General features: G+C 54.6%; 2 protein-coding genes across 4 annotated transcripts; both read left to right on the top strand.

The window, feature by feature from the left end:
• Positions 1-897: 897 nt before the first annotated feature.
• FIS1 (fission, mitochondrial 1) lies at positions 898-14,459 on the top strand. Of its 2 annotated transcripts, none has more exons than XM_063668182.1 (5): positions 898-1,637; positions 9,920-10,052; positions 13,163-13,239; positions 13,821-13,926; positions 14,165-14,459. In XM_063668182.1, exons 1-5 carry the CDS (start codon positions 1,635-1,637, stop codon positions 14,260-14,262), a joined length of 417 nt encoding a protein of 138 aa, XP_063524252.1. In that variant the 5' UTR covers positions 898-1,634; the 3' UTR covers positions 14,263-14,459. The 2 variants fall into 2 exon arrangements, with proteins under 2 accessions (XP_063524252.1, XP_054352424.1); XM_054496449.2 differs by lacking the exon at positions 898-1,637 and adding an exon at positions 7,496-9,096.
• A 140-nt stretch (positions 14,460-14,599) lies between these two features.
• Positions 14,600-22,054, top strand: CLDN15 (claudin 15). Of its 2 annotated transcripts, none has more exons than XM_054496448.2 (6): positions 14,600-16,124; positions 16,277-16,710; positions 19,636-19,800; positions 21,231-21,312; positions 21,423-21,539; positions 21,628-22,054. In XM_054496448.2, exons 2-6 carry the CDS (start codon positions 16,494-16,496, stop codon positions 21,731-21,733), a joined length of 687 nt encoding a protein of 228 aa, XP_054352423.1. In that variant the 5' UTR covers positions 14,600-16,124; positions 16,277-16,493; the 3' UTR covers positions 21,734-22,054. The 2 variants fall into 2 exon arrangements, with proteins under 2 accessions (XP_054352423.1, XP_054352422.1); XM_054496447.2 differs by having other exon boundaries at positions 16,237-16,710.
• Positions 22,055-24,942: the final 2,888 nt, after the last annotated feature.

Genomic DNA, 24,942 nt, shown 5'->3' with positions numbered 1-24,942 from the left:
GGTCTCACTGTATTGCCCAGGCTGGAGTGTGGTGGCACAATCTCTGCTCACTCCGGTCATGAACTCCTGGGCTCAAGCAATGCTCCCATCTCATCCTCCAGAGTAGCTGGGACTACAGGCATTCACCACCGTGTCTGGCTTACTTTTTGTAATTTTTTTGTAGAGACGGGGTTTCACTATGTTGCCCAGGCTGGTCTCAAACTCCTGGCCTCAAGTGGCACCCCCGCCTTGGCCTCCCAAAGTGCTGGGATTACAGGCAGGAGCCATCGTGCCCAACCTATAATACTTGATTCTTTTCTTTCATGTATTATTATTATTATTATTAAGACAGAGTCTTGCTCTGTCGCCCAGGCTGGAGTGCAGTGGCGCGATCTCAGCTCACTGCAACCTCCGCCTCCCGACTTCAAGCAATTCTCTGCCTCAGCCTCCCGAGTAGCTGGGACTACAGGTATACGCCACCACACCCGGCTAATTTTGTATTTTTAGTAGAGACGGGGTTTCTCCATGCTGGTCAGGCTTGTCTTGAACTCCTGACCTCGTGATCCGCTTGCCTCGGTTTCCCCAAATGCTGGGATGACAGGCGTGAGCCACCGCGCCCGGCCGATCAGTACTTTTTAAAAACTTTTAGGCCGGACGCGGTGGCTCACGCCTGTCATCCCAGCACTTTGGGAGGCCGAGGCGGGCGGATCACGAGGTCAGGAGATCAAGACCATCCTGGCTAACACGGTGAAACCCCGTCTCTACCAAAAATACAAAAAATTAGCCGGGCGAGGTGGCGGGCGCCTGTAGTCCCAGCTACTCGGGAGGCTGAGGCAGGAGAATGGCGTGAACCCCGGGGGGCGGAGCCTGCAGGGAGCCGAGATCGCGCCACTGTATTCCAGCCTGGGCGACAGCGAGACTCCGTCTCAAAAAAAAAAAAAACTTTTAGGTTCAGGGTACACGTACAGGTTTGTTATACAGGTAAACTCGTGCCACGGGAGTTTGTTGTACAGATGGTTTCGTCACCCAAGTACTAAGCCTGGTACCCGATATGACAACTTCTGAAAATAAAATAATCTGATAAAAGCGATGGACATTCTCTTTCACTTCCACGTGAGGCGGCGCCGCGCCCCGCCCCTCCTGCAGAGCTGAGTCGTTCATTGGCCAGTGGGGTCCCCGTGCCCCACATCGGGCTTCGCTCGGCCCCGCCTCCCCGCCTAGGGCGGCTACTGCGCAGATGCCTTGAGCGTTGCTCCGAGTCCTCCAGCCCACCGAGTCCTCCTCCTAGAGCGGCCCCAGAAGAAGCGCTTCCTCCTCCCTCTCGGGAGCCAACGAAACCGACACCCGGAAGCCTAGACGCCCGGAGGTTCTGAGCGTCGTGTTCGGATCTCCTACCGTTACTCTTTCATTCACCCAAGAAATGATTTCTTGAGTTCCCGGCCTTTGTCAGAGAGATGAACGAGGCACGGTCCGTGTCCACCTTAAGGACGGTAGGACTGGAAGAGCGTTGTTTTCCAAGGTACCTGATGCCGCGCCTCCAAGGAGCCGAAAGGACGGGAGGCCGCGTAGAGGAGGGGACCGTCCCCGATCCTCGCCGAGCCTGCGGTGTAGACACCCCTGGTGTCTAGTGGTTGAGGATCTTCTGTTGACCGAGCATGGTGGGTAGAAGGAACGCTCCGAGCAGAAAAAACGTGGCTGTCGTGAAGACATCTGCGCGTGCAGGGTGCGTGGGTGCCTAGAGATGAAGCTGGAAAGGTAAGCAGGGGCGAGCCTGGAGGGCTTCGTGTGCGTGATAAGAAATTTAAACAGGATCCTGAGTAGCCTAGGCGGTATTTTAGGGTTTTATTTTTGTTTTTGTTTTTTTGTGAGACGGAGTCTAGCTCTGTCACCCAGGCTGGAGTGCAGTGGCTAGATCTTGGCTCACTGGAGCCTCCGCCTTCCGGGTTCGAGCGATTCTCCTGCCTCAGCCTCCCGAGTAACTGGGATTACAGGCGCGCGCCACCACGACTGGCAAATTTTTGTATTTTTAGTAGAGACGGGCTTTCGCCATGTTGGCCAGGCAGGTCTCGAACTCCTGACCTCCAGTGATCCTCCCGCCTCGACTTCCCAAAGTGCTGGAATTACAGGCGTGAGCCACCACGGCCGGCCTAGGCAATATTTTCATCTGGACATATGAGCTTGGATTTGCACTTCGAAATACACCAGGTAACCAGGTTGGGTTGAGGAGGAAAAGTCTGCAGCCTGTTTGGGTATGGTGACAGAATCGAGGCGGGGACGGCCTGACATGTGTTTATTGGTGAGCAGTATTGTGTCTCTTCCATTGACATGTAACTCTCATGAGAGCAAGGACTATTACCTGTTTAGTTCATTTCTCTTACCCAGCACTTAGAAGAGCTACTGGCCTGGCACATGGTAGGTTCTTTCTTTTTTTTTTTTTTTTTTTTGAGATGGAGTCTCTCTCATCGCCCAGGCTGGAGTGCGATGGCGCGATCTTGGGGCCCACTGCAGCCTCCGCCTGCCGGTTTCAAGTGATTCTCCTGCCTCAGCCTCCCAAGTAGCTGGGATTACAGGTGCCTGCTACCACGTCTGGCTAATTTTTGTATTTTTAGTAGAGATGGGGTTTCACCATGTTGGCCAGGCTAGTCTGGAACTCCAGACCTCAGGTGATCTGCCCATCTCAGCCTCCCAAAGTGCTGGGATTACAGGCGTGAACCACCGTGTCCGCCTGCTAGGTTCTTTTTGTAAGATTTTTATGTATTTATTTTTTAACTTAGTGTTGGGGTCTCGCTGTGTTGCCCAGGCTGGTTTCGAACTTCTGGGCTCAAGCAATCCTCCCACCTCAGCCTCCTAAACATAGTAGGTTCTTAAATGTTTTGATGGGTGAATGAATTAATTGATAGTTGACAGGACTTTCTAACTGGATAGCAGATGGAACTGGGAAGTAGAGAAGACAGATTACTGAAAATTGGAAGAACGCAAATATGGAATCCTGTTCAGCGGGTGTTCGCTGAGCCCTTCTTGTGCAAAAGGCTGAAGCGGGAAGTGCAAAATAGGCCCCGGCTGCTGGTGTACTCCAGGGAGGGGTCCAGAGCCCAGAATCTGCCCATATACACCAGTTCTAGGTCTTAGTCTCACCAACCTAAGATGTCAGTTTCCTTTCTGCCCACCCACCTGTCTGAATTTGAGAAGTAAGACACTTCTTTGTTTTGTTTTGAGTATTACCATCCACAGGCATAGAATCCATATGACTGTGACTTTAAGGCTGTATATTATTCCATTATATTGATGTATTATCATTTAATAAAACCATTCCCTGGCATTTTTGTTGTTTGTTTACCTTCACAGATAATGCAGGAATGAATATCTTCATGTTTTCCTTTTCTTCCATTATTTTCCCAAAGGAGTAATTTTTGTTCTGTTTTGTTTTGTGTTCTTTTCTTTTTTTTTTTTTTTTTTGAGACAGTGTTTCGCTCTTGTTGCCCAGGCTGGAGTGCAATGGCGCAATCTCGGCTCACCACAACCTCTGCCTCTCAGGTTCAAGTGATTCTTCTGCCTCAGCCTCCCAAGTAGCTGGGATTATAGGCATGCACCACCACGCCTGGCTAATTTTGTATCTTTAGTAGAGACGGGGTTTCTCCATGTTGGTCAGGCTGGTCTCTAAGTCCCAACCTCAGGTGATCCGCCCGCCTCGGCCTCCCAAAGTGCTGGGATTACAGGCGGGAGCCACTGCGCCTGGCCTTGTTTTGTTTTGACAGCGTCTCACTCTGTCACCCAGGCTGGAGTGTAGTGGTGCAATCTTGGCTCACTGCAGCCTCCACCTCCCAGGTTCAAGCGATTTTCCTGCCTCAGCCTCCCAAGTAGCTGGGAGTACAGGCACGTTCCACCTCACCTGGCTAATGTTTGTATTTTTAGTAGAGACAGGGTTTCCCCATATTGGCCAGGCTGGTCTCGAACTCCTGACCTCAAATGATCCACCCATCTCGGCCTCCCAAAGTGCTGGAATTACAGGCGTGAGCTATGATGCCCAGCCGAGTTAAGGGCTTTTTATGGAAGCTTGATCACGTAGACATGATCAGTTATTAACTCAATCTCCAGCTCTTCTCTCTTCCCCAAAGGATGAGGGGGGAGGCTAGAAGTTCAAGCTTAAGAGGCTAAACTTCAGATCCTGGCCTGGTCTTCCCGGTGACCAGCCCTCATCCTGATGCTGTCCAGGAGCCCAGCGAGTCACTTCATTAGAAGAAAAGGCACTCCTGTCACTCCGGATGTTGCAAGGGATTTTGGAGCTCTGTGTAAGATGCTCTTATTGGCCGGGCGCCGTGGCTCACACCTGTAATCCCAGCACTTTGAGAGGCCAAGGCGGGCGGATTGCTTGAGCGCAGGAGTTTCAGACCAGCCTGGGCAACAAAACAGCCTGAACAACATGGCAAAACCCCGTCTCTACAAAACAATACAAAAATTAGCCAGGTGTAGCGGTGTGTGCCTGTGATCCCAGCTACTTGGGAGGCCAAGGTGGGAGAATCGCCTGACTTGGGAGGTCGAGGCTGCAGTGAGCCAGGATCCCGCCACTGCAGTCAAACCTGGGGTCAGCATGAGACGCTGTCTCAAAAAAAAAAAAAGATGCTCTTATTACTTCTATCACTCAGGAAATTACAAGGATTTTAGGACCTTTGTGTTGGGAACCAGGGCAGAGACCAAATATATATATATATATATATATTTTTTTTTTTTTTTTTTGAGACAGAGTTCGCTCTTGTTGCCCAGGCTGGAGTGCAATGGCGCGATCTGTGCTCACCGCAACCTCCACCTCCTGGGTTCTAGCGATTCTCCTGCCTCAGCCTCCTCAATAGCTGAAATTACAGGTGCCTGTCACCACGCCCGGCTAATTTTTATATTTTTAGTAGAGACAGGTTTCGCCATGTGGGTCAGGCTGGTCTCGAACTCCCGCCCTCGGGCGATCTGCCCACCTCGGCCTCCCATAGTGCTGGGATTACAGGCATGAGCCACCAGGCCCGGCCCAAAATATATAGTTCTTATTATGTCACAGTGCTTTTATTTGTTGAGCTATTTTTTTCTGTTTTCCCCATGAAAATGTAAGCTCCACCTTGGCGTACATTGTGCCAGGCTACTATTTGTAGGCAACTAATTGAGCACCTACTACATAGCAGGAGCTCAATTAGTATTTCTTGAATGAATTAAATCATGAGGGAATGAATGAGCCAAATAAGCAATGGAGGAGGAGACAGATGTTCCAAACAGAGAGGACTGCCTGTGTAGCGGAGCTGTGGCCACCGGGGGTTTGACAGCTGAAGGAAGGCCTATAGGGCCAGTGTACATAGTACATACCAGGAGAGGTAGTGATAGATGAGGAAGAGAATTAAGCATGGCTAGATCCTAATGGACCTTGAAGGCTGTGTTTGTTTTAAGGGCAATGAGAAGGCATGAAAGGGTTTGATGTAAATTGAGAATTGCTTTTTTTTTTTGAGATGGAGTTTCTGTCACCCAGGCTGGAGTGCAGTGGCACAATCTCGATTCACTGCAACCTCCGCCTCCTGGATTCAAGCAGTTCTTCTGCCTCAGCCTCCCGAATAGCTGGGATTACAGGTGCTTGCCACCATGCCCGGCTAATTTTTGTAGTTTTAATAGAGACACGGTTTCACCATGTTGGCCAGGCTGGTCTCGAACTCCTGACCTCAGGTGATCTGCGCACCTTGGCCTCCCAAAGTGCTGGGATTACAGGCATGAGCCACTGCGCCCGGCCAGAGAATTGTGTCTTTATAAGAGCCTTCTGACTACTGGGTCGTAAATGGATGGTAATGGGGTAAATGGAGGCAGGAGACCAGTGAAGCAGCTGTTGAAGTCATCCATGCACAGAGGTGACACAGGTTTGGACAAAATTGGGTGTAAAATATTTTTTTTTTTTTTTTTTTGAGACAGAGCCTTGCTCTGTTGCCCAGGCTGGAGTGCAGTGGCGCGATACTGGCTCACTGCAACCTCCACCTCCTGAGTTCAAGCGATTCTCCTGCCTCAGCCTTCTGAGTAGCTGGGATTACAGGCGCATGCCACCACGCCCAGCTGATTTTTGTATTTTTAGTAGAGACGGGTTTCACCATGTTGGTCAGGCTGGTCTCCATCTCCTGACCTTGTGATCCGCCTGCCTTGGCCTCCCAAAGTGCTGGGATTACAGGTGTGAGCCACCGCGCTCAGCCATTGGGTGTAAAATTAACAGGGACTACTTTCTATCACTATGTCGGAGGTGGATGACTATGCTAACTAGACTTGAAAAGCCACAGACTTCAGATCTCTTCATTGGCACACAACTGAGCCACCTGAGTAAAGCACTCTCCCTTCATCCCTTGTTGACATTCAGCAAATCCTGATGGTGCTTCTGCCATGCACCAGGCCTCTACCAAAGGCTGCAGCAAATATAAACATGACTGTGTTCAGGCTGCCCCCCAAAAAGGAGCCTCCTAATAGAAGGAGTACCCCCTTCGTCTTCCTGTGTCCCCTGCCCTGCCAGTGTTTGCCTCCTGTCTTCAGTCCTGTTTTCAGTCACCTGCTTCATATTGTGTCCATCTTTTTTTTTTTTTAAGAGATGGAGTTTCGCTCTCGTTGCCCAGGTTGAAGTGCAGTGATGGGATCTCAGCTCACTGCAGCCTCCACCTCCCGGGTTCAAGCGATTCTCTTGCCTCAGCCTCCGAAGTAACTGGGATTACAGGCACCCGCCATCATACCCGGCTAATTTTTTTGTGTGTATATATATATTTTTGTTGTTGTTGTTGTTGTTTTTAATTAAAAAGTAAACTTTAATGTCAAAAATGCAAACTTGGGGAGGGTAGAAAGATCACATACAAAGCTGTCACTTCACACTTGGAGGGTTGCACAGCGGCTGGGCAGAGGCGCATTTTTTGTATTTTTAGTAAAGATGGGATTTCATCATGTTGGCCAGGCTGGTCTCGAACTCCTGACCTCAGGTGATCCACCCGCTTTGGCCTCCCAAAGTGCTGGGAGTACAGGCATGAGCCACTGCACTCAGCCCCAGTGTCCTTTGTGCCCATCCCAAGGCCCAGGCAAAGTTAGATGCTCTATGCCTCTCTGAATGAACGTGAAGTTTTCTCCTTGAGGCTTATGCTAGTGAGCATCAGGGAGCCAGTTCCCCAACCTGGGGATTCTCTCAACGCTTACAGAGCTTACTGTATCAGTCATTTCAACCATCCAAGCCAGATAGGGAAGAATAACTCTTGTCTTTCTAACTCACGAGACTATTATGAGAAGAAAAATATTAGAGGCTTGGCCGGGCACAATGGCTCACGCCTGTAATCCCAGCACTTTGGGAGGCCGAGGCAGGCTGATCACCTGAGGTCAAGAGTTTCAGACCAGCCTAGCTGACATGGTGAAACCCCACCTCTGCTAAAAATACAAAAATTAGCCGGGTGTGGTGGCTGGCGCCTGTAATCCCAGCTACTTGGGAGGCTGAAGCAAGAGAATCGCTTGAACCCAGGAGGCGGAGGTTGCAGTGAGCCGAGATTGTGCCACTGCGCTCCAGCCTGGGTGGCAGAGTGAGAAACTGTCTCAATAAATAAATAAATAAATACCTGAGTGTGGTGGTGCACACCTGTAGTCCCAGCTTCTTGGGAGACTAAGGCAGGAGGATTGCAGGAGCTCAGGAGGTCAAGGCTGCAGTGAGCTCTTGATTGTGCCGCTGCATGCACTCCAGCCTGGGCCAGAGTGAGACCCTGTCTCTAAAAAATAATAAAAATTAAAGGGGCTTTGCAAACGCGGAAGGTGTCTGGATGATTCCCCTGCATGTGCAGTGCCTTGTTTACAATAATTTGCTTTTTCTGTGTTTATTCAACAAATATTTATTGAGCCCTCACTCTCTGCCAAGCCCTGTGCTAGATGCTGGATAAGCAAGGTAAGTCTCTGCCCTCAAGGAACTTACACTCCAATGTGACTCAAGGAAAAAAGAATTTGAAAGTTGCTACCTACCCAGTCCCCTCACTGCACAGAAACTGAAGCCAGAGGTATCCACATCTTTCTCCTTCCCATGCTCTGATAGCTCCTCACTGCTAAGCTCCCCATTGCCCGTGACCCCATGTGGCAGGTTTCCCGCCTGGGGTGCACTCACAAAATGGTTTATGTAAATAATATTGAAAATTGGACCTTCTGTGCCAATAATGGGGCCGTTGCTTTTTGAAAAACTTCCTGTTGATAGTGTCTCCTATGACTACCCCTGTCTCTGGCTGTGTGGTTTACAGATCCAGTTGCCTCTGCTCTTGCATTGTGAGAGTCAACAGAGGCAAGAAACCCCGATACTAGTTTGCTGCTGTTGGTGGGTTTTTTGAGACAAGGTCTCTGTCGCTCAAGCTGGAGTGCAGTGGCGCGATAACTCACTGCAGCCTCGAACTCCCGGACTCAAGCGATCCTCCTGCCTCAGCCGCCCCAGTAGCTGGGAGTACAGGTGCACGCCACCACGCCGGTTAATTTTTTAAAAAATTTTGTAGAGATAGGGTCTCGCTATGTTGCTCAGGCTGGTCTTGAACTCCTGGCCTCCAGCGATCTTCCCGCCTTGGCCTCCCAAGGTGTTGGGCTTACAGGCGTTAGCTACGCGCCCGGCCCCCCCCGTTCTAGTTACGATTTTGTTGCGGGCGGTGAAAAGTCACGTGGCCTCCAAGGTCCTAGATTTCTGAGGGGCGTCAGCTTGGCACCCTAATGCAGTGTGATCTCTGGCCAGCTACTCACCCTCTTTTTGCTGTTTTCATCCTGGGGGCTAACCGCCAAGACATGGCCGCCAGTTTCCCTAGGGAAGCCTCCGCGGAGGAAGGCAGCGGTTGAGGCACCTGGGAAGACCAACCTGGGAAAGGTCTCCCTGCGCGCAGTCTGCGGGCTGGAGGGACCGGCCGAGCCTGCGCACTAGCGCCCCGCCGGCGCTGCTGAACTGAGAGGAAGGGGCGGGGCGTCGCCAGGTTGTGCCAGCATCCGCCGGGCGCCGGAAGTGGCTCTCCGCCCCTGCCACTGGGCCATGGAGACTGTGGCACAGTAGATTGTACTGTGAGGCTCGCGGGGGCAGTGGCCATGGAGGCCGTGCTGAACGAGCTGGTGTCTGTGGAGGACCTGCTGGTGAGGCCTGGCCCGGACAGAGGGAAAGGGAAGGTCGGAGGGCGGGTCCTGAGGAGAGTCAGGTAGGGGCCGAACCCTCCTCCCGGCATCGGCTTGGCCGAGGGAAGCCGAACTACGGCTCCCGGCAGCCTCCACAGCGCCTGGCTCCTGCCCGGAGGGCCCGCTATGCCGCAGAGGCTCCTGGGAGTTGTAGTGTCCTGAGCCTCCACACCTCAGACTACGGGCCTGGAGCCCAACCGTGGTTAGACTGACGGGCTCTGGGATCATGCAGGAGCTGTGAGCTCAGGGCGCTCCTCCAGCGGTGGAGGAATACAGTGACCATCATAAGGTGTCACCTATTACTGCGTCCGGCACGGTGCTAAGGCATCGCATGCCAGATCTCAGTCTTTGTAGCTCTAGGAGGTAGGCACTACTTCTATTCCTGGACAATAAAAGGTCCAGGCCCGGCAGGGTGGGGCAGGATGGGGCCAGCAGCCTCAAATGAGGACCGCGTGGGCTGTTGTTGAGCAGTTCTGACAGCGTGTTTACTGTTCGGCCGCCGGGGTCAGCTGCTCCGGGAGTGGTGCCTGGAGCTGCCACCAGGTGGCATCTCCGCTCGGTACCGCCGGGGGGAGGGGAGACCAGGGGCCTCTGTCCTAAGAGCTGGCCCGCAAGCCCGGAGGAGCCGAAAGCCTGGGTCCCGGGCATGGAGATAGCAGAAGCTGGGGTGCCAGATACCGAGACCTGCAAGGGAAAGGGGGCAGAGCCAGGGAGATGGCATGTCCAGATAGAGAATGGTTGACGCCCTTCATTTCTAAATGATTCCTTTCCTCCCCTGTGGCAGAAGTTTGAAAAGAAATTTCAGTCTGAGAAGGCAGCAGGCTCGGTGTCCAAGAGCACGCAGTTTGAGTACGCCTGGTGCCTGGTGCGGAGCAAGTACAATGATGACATCCGTAAAGGCATCGTGCTGCTCGAGGGTGAGGTGCTGTACTCTCCCTTTCCCGCTGCCATCTGGGCTGCTCTGCGATATGGGCCGCGTAGTCCAGGCACCTCTCAGTTGTCTCCGGTAGATTTACTGCACCAAGGGCTATACTTAGCTTGACGTCTCCCAGTGAACTTTTGGCTACTTACCGCCCACCACTGTTTTGCCAGACAGAGTGTAGCATGTCAGTTCCCCCAGGACTGTCTTGATCTGGGAAAGTGACTTGAGGTCCCGCAACTAATCAGTTAATGGCTGAATTGGGACTAGAAGCTCCCGTTTTGTGAGACCTAGGCCCATGCCCTTCCCCCCAACACCACCACCGTGTTGCTTAGTTAGCAGCTATTGAGAATCTTTTGTGGCATGGAAGAGGTACAGAGGACTGTCCTACAAAATTGTGAGCAGATAGTGCTTTTTGTTTTTTGTTTTTATTTGAGACGGAGTCTTGCTCTGTCCCCCAGGCTGGAGTACAGTGGCGCTGTCTCAGCTCACTGCAACCGCCACCTCCTGGTTCAAGCAATTCTCCTGCCTCAACATCCTGAGTAGCTGGGATTACAGGCGCCCACTACCACGCCCAGCTAATTTTTGTATTTTTTATAGAGACAGGGTTTCACCATGTTGGTCAGGCTGTTCTCGAACTCCTGGCCTCAGATGATCTGCCCACCTCGGCCTCCCAAAGTGTTGTGATTACAGGTGTGAGCCACCGCATCCAGCCAGATAGTGCTTTTTGGATGGGAACCCTATTTCCCATTGGTTTTAGGTGGGTCATCATTTGTCAGAGGCCACAATACTTAACCACTTAATATCTCTGTAGCTCCTTTCTTGTGTTCAAGTAATCATTTATAAGCACACAGTCAGTGTACAGGCATCCTTCTGTAGCCATGGGGGATTGGTTCTAGGAACCCCACCCCCACAGATACCAATAGCCACCCAAGTCCCGTATATAAAATCGTGTGGTATTTACATGTAACCTGTGCACCTTCTCCCGTATACTTTAAATCATCTGTAGATTACTTATAATACCAAATACAATGTAAATGCTGTGTAAATAGTGTACTGTATTGTTTAGGGAATAATGGCAAGAAAAAAAGGTCTGTTCATGTTCAGTACAGATGCAACTATCTTTTTTTTTTTTTCTGAGTATTTTTGATCCATGGTTCGTTGAATCTATGAATACAGAATGCCAACTGTGTTAGGAAAGGATGCCTATTGAAAATCTATAAAAATGGCCGGGCACAGTGGCTCACACCTGTAATCCCAGCACCTTGGGAGGCCAGGGCAGGCGGATCACAAGGTCAGGAGTTCGAGACCAGCCTGATCAACATGGTGAAACCCTGTCTCTACTAAAAATACAAAAATTAGCCGGGCGTGGTGGCGCACACCTTTAATCCCAGCTACTCAGGAGGCTGAGGCCAGAGAATCACTTGAACTCGGGAGACAGAGGTTGCAGTGAGCCAAGATCACACCATTGCACTCCAGCCTGGGCAACAGAGTGAGACTCCGTCTCAAAAAAAAAAAAAAATCTATAAAAATAAGACTCTTTCTTAAAAGATACAAATAATTTTACCCTATGTTTGTCTTCTTCGGCAATTCAGATTTTCAGGTTTATTCTACAGCAGGGTGTAGGTGTAGAAGAAACAGTCTCTCTAAGTGTTGCCTGTCTAGTTGAGAAGACAGTACAGACACTTAGGAAGATTTATAAACACCTGCAGAATTATTTAGCAGCAAATTCTAGTGCATACAGTACAGTTATCCTCTGGGAAGTCTCTGAATTAAGAAAGTCAGGTGGGGCCAGGCACCGTGGTTCATGCCTGTAATCTCAGCACTTTCGGAGGCCAAGGCCAGAGGATGGCTTGAAGTCAGGAATTTGAGACCACCTGGCCTGTCTCTATAACAAAAATTTTTAAATTAGCCAGGCGTGTTGGTGTGTGCTTATAGTCCCAGCTACTTGGGAGGCTGAGGCAGGAGGATCACTAACCCCAGGAGTTTGAGGCTGCAGTGAGCCATGGACATGCTACTGTGCTCCAGACTGGAGTGACAGAGCGAGACCCTGTCTCCATTTTTTGTTTTTTTGTTTTTGTTTTCCCTCCTGAGACTGAGTGTGCAATGGTGCAATCTTGGCTCACCGCAACCTCCGCCTACCGGGTTCAAGCAATTCTGCTGTCCCAACCTCCCGAGTAGCTGGGATTACAGGCGTGTGCCAACACGCCTAGCTAATTTTGTATTTTTAGTAGAGACGGGGTTTCTCCATGTTGGTCAGGCTGGTCTCAAACTCCCGACCTCAGGTGATCTGTCCGGCTCAGCTTCCCAAAGTGCTGGGATTATAGTCGTGAGCTACCACTCACGGCCGACCCTGTCTCTTAAAAAAAAAAAAAAAAGGAAGGAAGACAAAGTCAGGTGGGGTCTTCGGGGAAGGCTGATTGAAGGTGAATTTTGAGCTGATTTTTTTAAAGGGGGAGGGAGTCCTAACATTTTTTTTAAACAATAATTGTACAGCAGGCAGTTTAGTTAAAACCACAACAGCAGCACTTTGGGAGGCCGAGGCAGGCATATCACTTGAGGTCAGGAGTTTGAGACCAGCCTGGCCAACATGGTGAAACTCCATCTCTACTGAAAATACAAAAATTAGCCAGGCGTGGTGGTTGGTGCCTGTAATTCCAGCTGCTCGGGAAACTGAGGCAGGAGAATCGCTTGAACCCAGGAAGCGAAGGTTGCAGTGAGCCGAGATCACACCATTGCACTCCAGCCTGGGCGACGAGTGAAGCTCCATCTGAAAAAAAAAAAACCACAGCAGATGCCAAAACTGAGTCACGCTGCCTTTGGCTTCTCCAGGGCCCCGATTTCCTCATTTCAGTTGGATGGACCAGTTGACTGTAATACTGATAAAAGGGATGTTCTGTCACTGGGGTGTTGGCACAGCTGGGGTTCACCCTGTCCCAGAGCTCTGGCTAGGGTGCTGGGAGTGACTGGAGCTGAAAGGGAGGCTTAGGACTGTGACCCTCCCAGGATCACAGAGGCAGTCAGAGAGTGGAAGGGGCCTCTGGGACACAGTATTAGGAAAGTATTAGGAAAGAAGCATTTCTCACCCTCTTCTCTGCCCCTCCCCAGAGCTGCTGCCCAAAGGGAGCAAGGAGGAACAGCGGGATTATGTCTTCTACCTGGCCGTGGGGAACTACCGGCTCAAGGTGAGGTGGGGCCCCCGTTCCCTTCACCCTCCTCTGGGGCTGCAGGACCTTCTTACTGTGTCCTCCAGGGTGGAGCCTTGGACAGCGGGAAGGCTGAAGGGGTGCAGAGGTGCTGAGCGGTGTCAGATGAGGACTCCGAGGGAAGATCAGAGTGGCGAGGGTGTGGGGAGGAAGGTGACGTCAAGAGACTGGGTGCAGGCCCAAGCCTTGCGCTGTTATCTCCCGCAGAGTTGGGGTTGTTTGTGGACTCTACTCCGTGGGGTGGGGCTGGAGGGAGGGAGGGGGTGGAGGTCGAGGGAGGAGCCCCCAGGGCTGAAGAAGGGAAGGCCCTTCAGGTGGGCAGGGGGAGTGGTGGATACTGAGGCGTAACCGGCCCAGTGGCTCACACCTGTAATCCCGGCTACTCAGGAGGCTGAGGTGGGAGGACTGCTTGAGCCTAGGAGTTTGAGGCTGCAGTGGGTTGTGATTGCGACACTGCCGTCCAGTGTGGGCAACAGAGCAAGACCACGTCTCTTATTTAAAAAAAAAAAAACAACAAATGCTGCAGTGTGTATGACGCATGCGCTTTTCCCCGAACGCAGGAATACGAGAAGGCCTTAAAGTACATCCGTGGGTTGCTGCAGACAGAGCCCCAGAACAACCAGGCCAAGGAACTGGAGCGGCTCATTGACAAGGCCATGAAGAAAGGTGACAGCCTCGGCCCCTTTGTTCGGCCCTGCTCTTCCCCACGCCTGGGCGCTTTGGTCTCTCTATAAATGAACCCCTCCAGGCAGCCCCTCAGCCCCACCCCTTCCAGTTCTTAGAGCCCCTTGCCCTGCGACTCCAGGTAGGGATGTGCCTCTGTTGAGGGGCAGGGCTGGCGGAAGGGGACGGTCAGGGTCCCCGCAGGGGCCGGGCTCCTGACACTGTCCCTTTCCTTCCCCAGATGGACTCGTGGGCATGGCCATCGTGGGAGGCATGGCCCTGGGTGTGGCGGGACTGGCCGGACTCATCGGACTTGCTGTGTCCAAGTCCAAATCCTGAAGGAGGCGTGGGAGCCCATGGAGAACGCTCCAGGAGGGCCTGTCCATCCTCGCTGTCCCCTCCCTGTACTCCCCCTGCACCCCTGTCTCTGTCCTCTGTGGCCTTCAACTAACTTCTGCTCCCCTGAGACCCGTCCTTCAGCCCCAAATCATGTGCTTTGGGATGAGTGTAAATAAAACGGGGCTGTGGCTTGGGAACCCCCTTGTGTGCGTTGAGGGGAGGGGTGGGTTCTGAATGCTGGGCACAGGGGGGTGGAGACGTCACTCCTGGTCCTCTGCTGCCCCTGCCCTCCAGGTTGGCACGGGGTTCTTTGTCCACCCCGCAGCCCAGAGCCCACACCCTTCCTTCCTCCCTTTCCTGAAGCCACGTCCTTGAGAGTGCCGGGCAGCTCGGAGACATGGGGCTTTTCCATGGTCCCAGAGTCCTGGGAGAAGGCAGTGACCTCAGCATGGGCGGGCAGAACTGCGGGGCCAGGCCGGGCTTCAGGCCTGCGTTCTCCTCTGACCCACTCAGCTGCCTCTGTGGAGTCTTCCACAGCAGGCCCCCTTGGCTTCCTCCTCCCCTCCCTTTGTCTTCCTGTGGCCTCCCCTTCCTCCTACCCCCTCCTCTGGGGAGGGGAGCCCAGTGGGGGAAGGAATGCTGCATCTGGCACGGAGGAGGCGGGGGTCCCGGGAGAGGTCAGAGCCCAGGGTGCCCCAGCTCTCGCCTGTGGGCTGGAAGGTCAGGACTCAGCCCCACCTGGCCAGCTTCGCCCCCTCGTGCCAGGCTCGGCATGGGCCTGTTTTGCTTCACTGCATACCTCTCGTTCCATAGCCCAGGCCAGCACAGGAGTAGGGAGGAGACACCTGAGGGGAGGCCGGAGAAGCCCAGCAGGGCCATGGGGCCAGGGAGGTGCGCAGCCAGCGCTGATGGCCCCCAGGGACAGAGCCCTAGGGAGCCGGAGCAGGAGATGAGAGTGTCCGCCCTGGGACAGGTGCTCTGCACTGGCTCAGGATGGGGACCAGAAGCTGCTAATCCATCATCATTAACGAATAGAGTGGGTGACAGTCCCTGATAACTGGGAACAGGTTGCAGAGCTTAGCCACAGGATCACGCTCCAGGCTGCTGGCAGCAGGACCAGGCTCGATGCTGAGTCAAAGATCAACTTAGGAGGAAATTCGAGTTTTGGGTGAGAGCGACTCCCTGGTGGGCTCACTCAGCCCTGTGACACTTACATCCAAGACAGTTCCCGGTGCCAAGCGCTGGTTATGTGCGGGGGGCTTGACTCCCTGGTCCCAGCGAGGTCTCAGTGTGTTGCCCAGGCTGGTCTTGAACTCCTGAGTTCAAGCAATCCTCTCAGCCCAGCCTCTCAAAGTGCTAGGATTACAGGCGACAGCCACTGCGCCCGGCCCCTGGTCCCAGTTCTCACCACAGCCCCTGCAGTAAGCAGTCGGGTCTGTCACCGACAGAGCAGAAGCTCAGGGGACTAAAACTCCCTGCCTGAGTTCCGTGGTGAATGGATGGTGGGGCCGAGTTCCAGTCCAGGCTGGATGGAGCCCAGAGCTGTGGGTCTCCCAGCCTCCTGTCCCCTCACTCCAGCTTGATCTTCCTTAAGAGACTCACATGCCCCAGCCCCTCGGTCTGAGTGTCTTAGATTGTTCTCATGGTCCCTCCATCCTTCTCCACTGAAGGCTGCTGTTCATTCTCTCTCTGTCTGTCCCTTATTGCTCTCACGTCTGTCTCTGTCATCTTTTCACTCCTTGTCCCTCTTACTCCGTTTTTTGGCCCCCAATGAAAGCCGAGTCAGAGACAGACGCTTCCCCTCAGTTCCCAGTGCCTCCCTTGGGGGCCCCTCCTTGGCTGTATCCGTCAGTGGCTCCAGGGTAAGTCTGCCCCCCCACCCTTGTGGGGCGGGGAGCCCGGGGCAGCCCAGAGGCTGGGGGGAGGGGGTGGACTTTTGGCCCGTTTCGGTTATTCCCTCCATCTCGTCAACAGCTGCCACGCGCAGGCTTAGCTCATTTCTCTGACCTGCCAGGAAGCAGAGAGACCCACAGAGCGGGAGGGAGGCAGAAACCTGGAGGCAGAAAGTGGAGACGGACCTGAGCCCGAGGAAGAGGCAGGCAGAGGCTGAGGCAGATTCCACCCCAGCCTGCCCGGACAACCCTCCTTAGCCGCAACCCCTTCCAGTTCCCTAGGGGTTCTGCCCCTCCCCCTCTCTGGGGCACCAGGCCCCCAGGGCCCTGCATCCCACCATGTCGATGGCTGTGGAAACCTTTGGCTTCTTCATGGCAGCCGTGGGGCTGCTGATGCTGGGGGTGACTCTGCCAAACAGCTACTGGCGAGTGTCCACCGTGCACGGGAACGTCATCACCACCAACACCATCTTCGAGAACCTCTGGTTTAGCTGTGCCACCGACTCCCTGGGCGTCTACAACTGCTGGGAGTTCCCATCCATGCTGGCCCTCTCTGGTATGGGGTGGGGAGCGCTCCAGGGGGAGAGGGCGGCGGGGAAGCTGCAGAGACCCCAGGGGAGGGCGGGTACTGCCGTGAGGATGCAGGGAGCCCTGAATTAAGCTCTGGGGTTTCTGGGTTCCTGCAGCCAGGAGTGCTGGGGGTGGCCCCTGCCTAGAACTGGAGTGAAGACCTTGCCACACGTGGCCCCCTGCGCTAGTGTGGCGCTTTTAGCTGTTAGAGGTGCAGGCACCAGAATCAGACCCCCTTTCCCAGCCCTGTGCTGTGGGCAAATGATGAAACCAGCTTCATCTCCCACCTGTAGGGTTAGGGCTAGAGTCTCAGTTCACAGGTGACTGAGAAAGTGCAGAATGTTAGCGTGATGTTAACACACATAGGCACTCAGTACGGTTGAGCATGTTTTGGGGGTGGGATTGCTGGGGTGGGCAGGGGGAGGAGGCCCCATCTTGGATTCTTAGAGGTTGATCAACTTCCAGGCTCCACAGACTCCCCAGCCTCACTGTCGGGGGGACACTGGTCTCCTTGTCCGGCTGATGTCTAAAGGGCCCCCGTGAAGGGAGGCGTCTTGCAAGTTGCAGGTTGAACGTCTGCTGTAAGGAGGCGGTGTGTGTGCAGGTGTGTAGGGCTTCCAGGATAGTGTCTTTCTGGGGTCTTAGAGGGCTGGAGCCAACAGCTCTTTGGGCCCAGGGCATTTCTTTCTGTGGCTGCAGCACCTTCCCGCTCCCTGCTCCCCACTAGGATGAGGCCGCCCCATTGTTTCTCCGGGGCAGTCTCCCTTCCGTCTGCCCTATGCCAGAGACTGAGTGCTGGCAACTGTGAACTGCGTGTGATGCTGCTGCATACCCTCCTGGGTCCTTCGGGGCCAATCACTCACCAGGCACCGTGTGGCAGGGAAGGAGCTGAGGGCGACACTGGGTGTGAAGCGGGCCTTGAGAGCTCACCCCTGGGGATGTCAGAGCTGCTCTGAGCAGTTAGTTTGGGGGCCTGGGTGGGTCTCCTGTGCCCCCACTACTCTCAGCCCCTCCTGAGGCAGCGGCAGAGGCTTCCTGTTTTCATCCATCTCTCCAGGACTGACTGTATGCAGGGCCGGCCCCCCCCCCACCCACAAAAAAAAAAAAAACAACCCTATAAAAGCTGCGTACAACTTGGGCCAGAATCCCAGAGTGTCCAGAAGGGACACTGGAGGCAGCCCCTACACCCACTTCCCAGACACATCATGCTGTGAGGAGGGGGCTCTGCTGTGAGCCTGCACACCTGAGAGGGGCACCCCTGGCAACTGCATGAAAGACGGTGCCAGAGTCCCCAGGGCACGGGGGTAGAGGGTGGCCAGGTTCCGGGCCTTGGGCTAGGTGCTTCTGCCTACATTTTTCCACAGTGGGGAAGTAGGGGGAAACTTTTACAGAAGCTGAAAAGCCTTGGCAAGGTGCAGCACCCCACCCTGAGTCACACAGGCCGGAGAGGGGAGCCGGCATTCAGACTCCACGGCTGGGGTGGTCCTGGGAGAGGGACCTGACTGCGTCTCCCAACCGTGCACCCCAACCCCTGGCCACGCAGCCCATGTGCCCCTGGGCTGTTCCGTAATCTCTCCATTGACTGCCAGAGCCACCTGGGGACTCAGACTCGTGTCAGCCCCAGAGGGAGTGGCCAGGAGGAAGAAAGTGCTCCCAGAGAACTTTGCCCCTCCTGCCTACCCCCCAACTCTGCACTCTGCATCTCCTGGCAGGGACCCAGCCTTTCCCTTCAGCACCAACGGTTATGCCGCACCCGGGAAAGGGGTGCAAGGTCCTTGGAATGCTTGGCAACTATCAAAGACAGAGAAGGGAGGAGAAGGGGGAAGCAAGAGGGAGCCCACAGCCTCCTTCAGCTCTGAGAAAAGGGAAACTGAGGCACTGAAAGACTGAGCTAGACTGACCTGGATCGGTCCTGGGCCCAGGATTCCACCTAGGTCAGAAACTCCACCGGGTGTGGTGGTCCACGCCTGTAGCCTGAGCTACTCAGGAGGCTGAGGCAGGAGGATCGCCTGCACCCAGGAGTTCAATCAAGGCTGCAGTGGTGAGCTGTGGTGGCGCCACTGTCCTCTGGCCTGGGCGACAAAGCAAGACCCTGTCTCTAAAACTGCCCTAGACCCTCTGCTGTACAGCACTGCTGCCCCCTACCTGTTACTCCAGGAAGAAACCAAGGTCAAAATGTCCAGCACTGGGCTAGGACAGTGAAGGACCTGGAGTGGAATCAGATGTGGGGAAGGCGACAGCGATGCTTAGCTGTGGTTTCTGTATACCCAGCAACGCGAGAGCAACCTGATAGGGCAGTTGTTCTCAGCCGGGTGACTTTGCACAATGATTGTCACAGCTTGTGGGGAGGGGGTTGCTACTGGCACCCCGTGGGTAGAGGTCAGGGAGGCTTGTGAACATCCCACCGTGCACAGGACGGCCCCCAGAATAGTGTTACCCAGCTCAGGTGTCGAGTGCCCAGGAGAAAGCCTGTAATCCAGGCACAAGCAAAGCGTGCCAGGTGCATGGGAGGGGCCCAGATGCCTAAGGAGGGAGGAGTGACTGCAACTGGGTAGGCTGGAGGAGCCCAGGGGAAGGAGAGGACATGGGGACTGTTAGGTACAAGAGAGCAAGAAGGTGAGGGGGGCCTGGCACAGTGGCTCATGCCTGTAACCCCAGCACTTCGGGAGGCCGAGGCAAGCAGATCACTTGGGGTCAGGAGTTTGAGACCAGCCTGGACAACATGGTGAAACCCTGTCTCTACTAAAAATACAAAAATTAGCCGGGCGTGGTGGCGCGTGTCTGTAATCCCAGCTACTGGGGAGGCTGAGGCAGGAGAATCACTTGAACCCGGGATGGTGAGGGGCTGTCAGGCTGGCTCCGTCGTAGAGGGGAGATGGGGGGAAAGGCTGACAACTGTGCCCACCCCCAGGGTATATTCAGGCCTGCCGGGCACTCATGATCACCGCCATCCTCCTGGGCTTCCTCGGCCTCTTGCTAGGCATAGCGGGCCTGCGCTGCACCAACATTGGGGGCCTGGAGCTCTCCAGGAAAGCCAAGCTGGCGGCCACCGCAGGGGCCCTCCACATTCTGGCCGGTAACTGGGGGAAGGTGATGGGGCGGGAATCTGCATGGCGGTGGGGGCCGGGGGTCCCTCTCAGCCGCAGACTTCAGGCTACTTTGTCCTTATCTAATCTCTCCAATTCCCACTCCTCATGCTCGCCTCCCCTACCCTGCTGCATGGACACCTGCTCACCCCTGCCTCATCTGTACTCCCCAGATCTCCTGGCTGCAAGTCAGCCCAGCTGCAGTGTTTCTTGAGCTCCCAGTAGGGGCCGGCCACGGCCAGGTGTGGGAGGGACTTCGAAGATAAGAGTGAGCGGCCGCCTCCGGGAGCTTACATCCTGGCTGGGGAGCAGAGTTAGGGTACACACTATGGCGCACACACACAGTGCACGACCACAATGCCATACCACGGGGCATGGTGGCTCATGCCTGTAATCCCAGCACTTTGAAAGGCCGAGGCAGGGTGGGGTGCAGTGGCTCACGCCTGTAATCCCAGCACTTTGGGAGGCTGAGGTGGGTGGATTACCTGAGGTCAGGAGTTCAAAACGAGCCTGGCCAACATGGTGAAACCCTGTCTCTACTAAAAATACAACAACAAAAAAAAAAAAAAAAAAAAAATTTGCCAGGTGTGGTGGCAGGCACCTGTAGTCCCACTGACTTGGAGGCTGAGGCAGGAGAATCACCTGAACCTGGGAGGCAGAGGTTGCAATAAGCCAAGATCGTGCCACTGCATTCCAGCCTGGGTGAAAGAGTGAGACTGTCAAAAAAAAAATGGCCAAGGCAGGAGAACTGGCTTGAGCCCACGAGTTCCAGACTAGCCTGGTCAGCATAGTGAGAACTCGTCTCAGCAAAAAACAAAAACAATGCCATCTGGCCATTGCTTTTCAATTTGCAGAACATTTCTGCACCCATTGCCTCGCAATAAGCCTTCGAGGTAGGGTGGGTATTGCTTGTTTTCCAGAGGCAAAACAGGCCCAAAAAGGTCAGGTGGCTTGCAAGAGGACAAGCCCCAGTGCGTAGGGTGGTGCTAGCCCCGGGGTGTGCCTGGCTTCAGGAAAGGACCACCCTGGACTCCCAGGGCCCAGCTGGGTTTTCAAGGTTTCAAGGGTGGGCGGGATTTGGATGGGGCTCCATCTGGGTGAGGAGATGATGGGATGAAGGCCCTAGAGGTGGGCGTGAACTAGGTAGGTCTGGGACCAAAGAGAGAAGAGGCAGGAGGAGGTCGAGGTAGTGGGAGATGAGCTGGGTGGGCTGGAGTTGGGGCCTAAGGGCTACCCTGAGAAGTTGACCCCAGGAAGGAGTAAGGCTTATAAACTGGGGTGGGGAGAAATGAATTGAGTTAAATTGCTGCTCTTGGACTGGGTGCCCCCGTCCTACTCTCGGCAGCCCCGGCCTTCCTCTCCCCTAAGCCCCCTCCCCCACTATCCCTCCCCCTGGACTGGGTCGTCCTCCGGTCCCCAGGTATCTGCGGGATGGTGGCCATCTCCTGGTACGCCTTCAACATCACCCGGGACTTCTTCGACCCCTTGTACCCCGGAACCAAGTGAGTGAGGGAACCCCCCCGCCCGCCCTCGGGGCAGCGGGTGGGACTCAGCCCTGCCCCCCGGTTGGCGCCTCACTGGTCCCCCGCCCCCGCGCCGCCCTTGTGCGCAGGTATGAGCTGGGCCCCGCCCTCTACCTGGGCTGGAGCGCCTCCCTGATCTCCATCCTGGGTGGCCTCTGCCTCTGCTCCACCTGCTGCTGCGGCTCTGACGAGGACCCAGCCGCCAGGTGAGCAGGGAGAGGCGCAGGCTGGGGCCGGGCGGGATTGGAGAGAGGAGGGCTGCGCCCCCGCTCTGACCCTGGCCCCTCCCCGCAGCGCCCGGCAGCCCTACCAGGCTCCAGTGTCCGTGATGCCCGTCGCCACCTCGGACCAAGAAGGCGACAGCAGCTTTGGCAAATACGGCAGAAACGCCTACGTGTAGCAGCTCTGGCCCATGGGCCCCACTGTCCTCCCACTGCCCCAAGGAGAGGGGTCCTGGCCGGGGCCCATTTCTCTACGGTAACCTCAGGGACCGGCCACGCTCCGCTCCCGGAGCCCCGCCCCGGCCACGCCCCCGTGTCTTGCATTCCCATGGCCCCTCCAGGCCAAGAACTGCTCTTGGGAAGTCGCATATCCCCCCCTGAGGCTGGATCCCTCATCTTCTGACCCTGGGTTCTGGGCTGTGAAGGGGACGGTGTCCCCGCATGTTTGTATTGTATATAAATACATTCATTCATTAATAAATGTATATTGTGACCGTTCAGGGCTTGAAGGTGTCAGAAGCGGCCGGCCAAGCAAGGGGTGAGGGGTGGTGCCAGGGGTTGGTTCAGGTCTGGGACCCCAGACTGTCACCCTGTCCACCACTTTGGGGCTGTGTTGTACAGCAAAATAGAAGAGGGGTTGCAAGTGATTTCGCCAGTGGCACATAATTGCTGATAAGAGTCACCAAGAAGCAGATCCCGGAAGTCCCCGCTCCAGGAAACTGGAAATAGCAGAGATGGCCCCTGGCCAGCCTGAGATCCCAAGCTGCTCCTTTCACTCTCCGCGGCCAGTCTAGAGCAGAGCTGCGTGCCCTGGGCCTGAGCATGGATGGTTATCAGGAGTGATAAGCCTTTTGAAATTCTGTTTAACATTAACTTGGGAATGGTGCAGAGACTTTCTCCGGGGAAGGTACAGTACCTTCCAGAAGAACCTCTGGAGGTCTGTCGGTGTGTGTGTGTGCACCTCGGTGGTGTTGGTTGGGCTCAGACACGGTTCTGGGTTGTGGGTGGGTTTGCTGCAGGCCCAGTGGGTGCTGAGCACAGAGCTGCACCCGCTTAAGATGAGACAGTGAGGCCAGGTGTGGTGGCTCATGCCTATAATCCCAGCACTTTGGGACGCTGAGGCAGGGGAGGTGGCGGGGGAGGATCACTTAAGGTCAGGAGTTCAAGACCACCCTGGCCAACATGGTGAAACCCCTTCTCTACTAAAAAAAAAAAATACAAAAATTAGCCGGGCATGGTGGTGCATGCCTGTAGTCCCAGCTACTCAGGAGGCCAAGGCGAGAGGGTTGCTTGACCCCAGGAGTTGGAGGCTACAGTGAGCTGTGATTTAACCACTGCACTCCAGCCTGGGCGACAGAGGGAGATCCTGTCTCAAAAAAAAAAAAAAGAAAAAGAGAAAACAAAAGGACAATGAGGCCGCTAGGAAGAAGCCTGGTATCCAAGCAAAGTGGGCAAAGGAGCCCTATCCCAGCACTATCCTCTGCAGTGCGAACAAGTGGCCAGTCCCTTGGGGAGCCTTGGATTCTGACCGCAGCCCCCTCCCCTTTCTCCTTCATCTCATTCATTTGCCCTCACCAACCCTCCCCTGGAATGGAGAGATCTGCATCGGCATTCCACCCGTGCCTCTCCCCTGCGCTTCAGAAGTACATGTATGTTCCTACCACGTGGGCTCCAGACACATCGAATTCATCACTTTCCGCAGAGCTGCAGTCCCCATCACCCCTGTCACCAGCATGGCCGACATCTCTGTCTGCAGATGGACAACCTCTCCCTCCCCTTTGCTCCACCACTTCCTCTCCTCCGTTCATTGCCAAATCCTCCAGACTCTCCCTCTGTGGTGTTTTTCACACCCATCTACTTCTCTCCCTTCGCCACTGCCTGGTCCTGGGGCAGGCCCTCATCCTCTCCTGCCCCCCCACTACAGGGTTCCCCCAACTAGGCGTCTCAAGCACAGTCTTCCTAATGCACTCCTGGTGAACCACCGACTGCCCTGCCTTGGCAGCTCCTGGCCCCGCCAGAAGAAAGCCCCAGACAGTTATGAACTTGACACACCGCCTAGGCCTGGCCCACCTCTCCATCCCCATTGCTTCCTTTCCTCTGGATAAACCGTGCTCCACCATCGCACCAGGCTGCTTCCTGGGCCCTGGACACACCTTCACATTGGGGCTGGGATCCTTGGGATCCTTTTGGCTGGGCTCCAGCCAGAAACACTGGTGTTTTTTTGTTTTGTTTTGAGACAGAGTCTTGCTCTGTCACCCAGGCTGGAGTGCAGCGGTGCGATGTTGGCTCACTGCAACCTCGGCCTCCCAGGTTCAAGCGATTCTCCTGCCTCAGCCTCCTGAGTAGCTGGGACTACAGGCGTGCGCCACCATGCCCAGCTAATTTTTTTGTATTTTTAGTAGAGACCGGGTTTCACCATGTTGGCCAGGCTGGTCTCGAACTCCTGACCTCAGGTAATCCGCCTGCCTCAGCCTCCCAAAGTGCTGGAATTACAAGTATGAGCCACTGCGCCTGGCCAGAAGCCCTGGTACCTTTTGAGCTGCTCCCTACATAAAGGGTCCTGTGGCCAACAAGTCTGTGCCCATCTGCAATCCTCTCCTTCTACACCGTCTTCTGTCTTTTACAGGACAGGCTCAGTAAAAGTGTCTTTTACAGGCCAGGTTGAGTGGATCATGCCTATAATCCCAGTACTTTGGGAGCCCAAGGCGGGAGAATCCCTTAAGCCCAGGAATTCAAGACCAACGTGGGCAACGTAGCGAGACCCCATCTCTACTAAAAAAAAATAAAAATTAGGGCCAGGCGCGGTGGCTCACACCTGTAATCCCAGCACTTTGGGAAGCTAAGGTGGGCGGATCACCTGAGGTCAGGAGTTCAAGAGCAGCCTGGCCAACATGACAAAACCCCAACTCTACTAAAAATACAAAAATTAGCCAGGAGTGGTGGCACACACTTATAATCCCAGCTACTCGGGAGGCTGAGGCAGGAAAATCGCTTGAACTTGGAAAATGGAGATTGCAGTGAGCTGAGATTGTGCCACTGCACTCCAGCCTGGGCGACAGAGCAAGACGCCATCTCGAAAAACAATCAAACAAAAAGTGTCTTACAATCCTGAAAGGCCACGAGAGTGCTCCCTACAGTGAAGGAAGACAAAAGTCAATTACAACTGCTGACACCTCCAGGCGCTTCCAAAAGTCTCCAGTGTGCCACCCCCACATGTCTACCTCCTTTTCCCAACACCAGCCTGCCTCTTCTCACTCCTTCGCCCTTTAGGAAAAACAACCTGTGCCCAGTTTTACAACTGAGCATTTAAGTATGTGCCTTAATATGGTCACCAGGTTGAGTTTTGATTTCTTCCCAGGTGGTCACGTGACTACAAAGGGTTATGGAG

This window comes from Pongo pygmaeus, chromosome 6 (genome assembly GCF_028885625.2).
Source record: "Pongo pygmaeus isolate AG05252 chromosome 6, NHGRI_mPonPyg2-v2.0_pri, whole genome shotgun sequence".
Lineage (NCBI taxonomy): Eukaryota > Metazoa > Chordata > Mammalia > Primates > Hominidae > Pongo > Pongo pygmaeus.
This window is presented reverse-complemented; position numbering and strand designations above follow the sequence as displayed.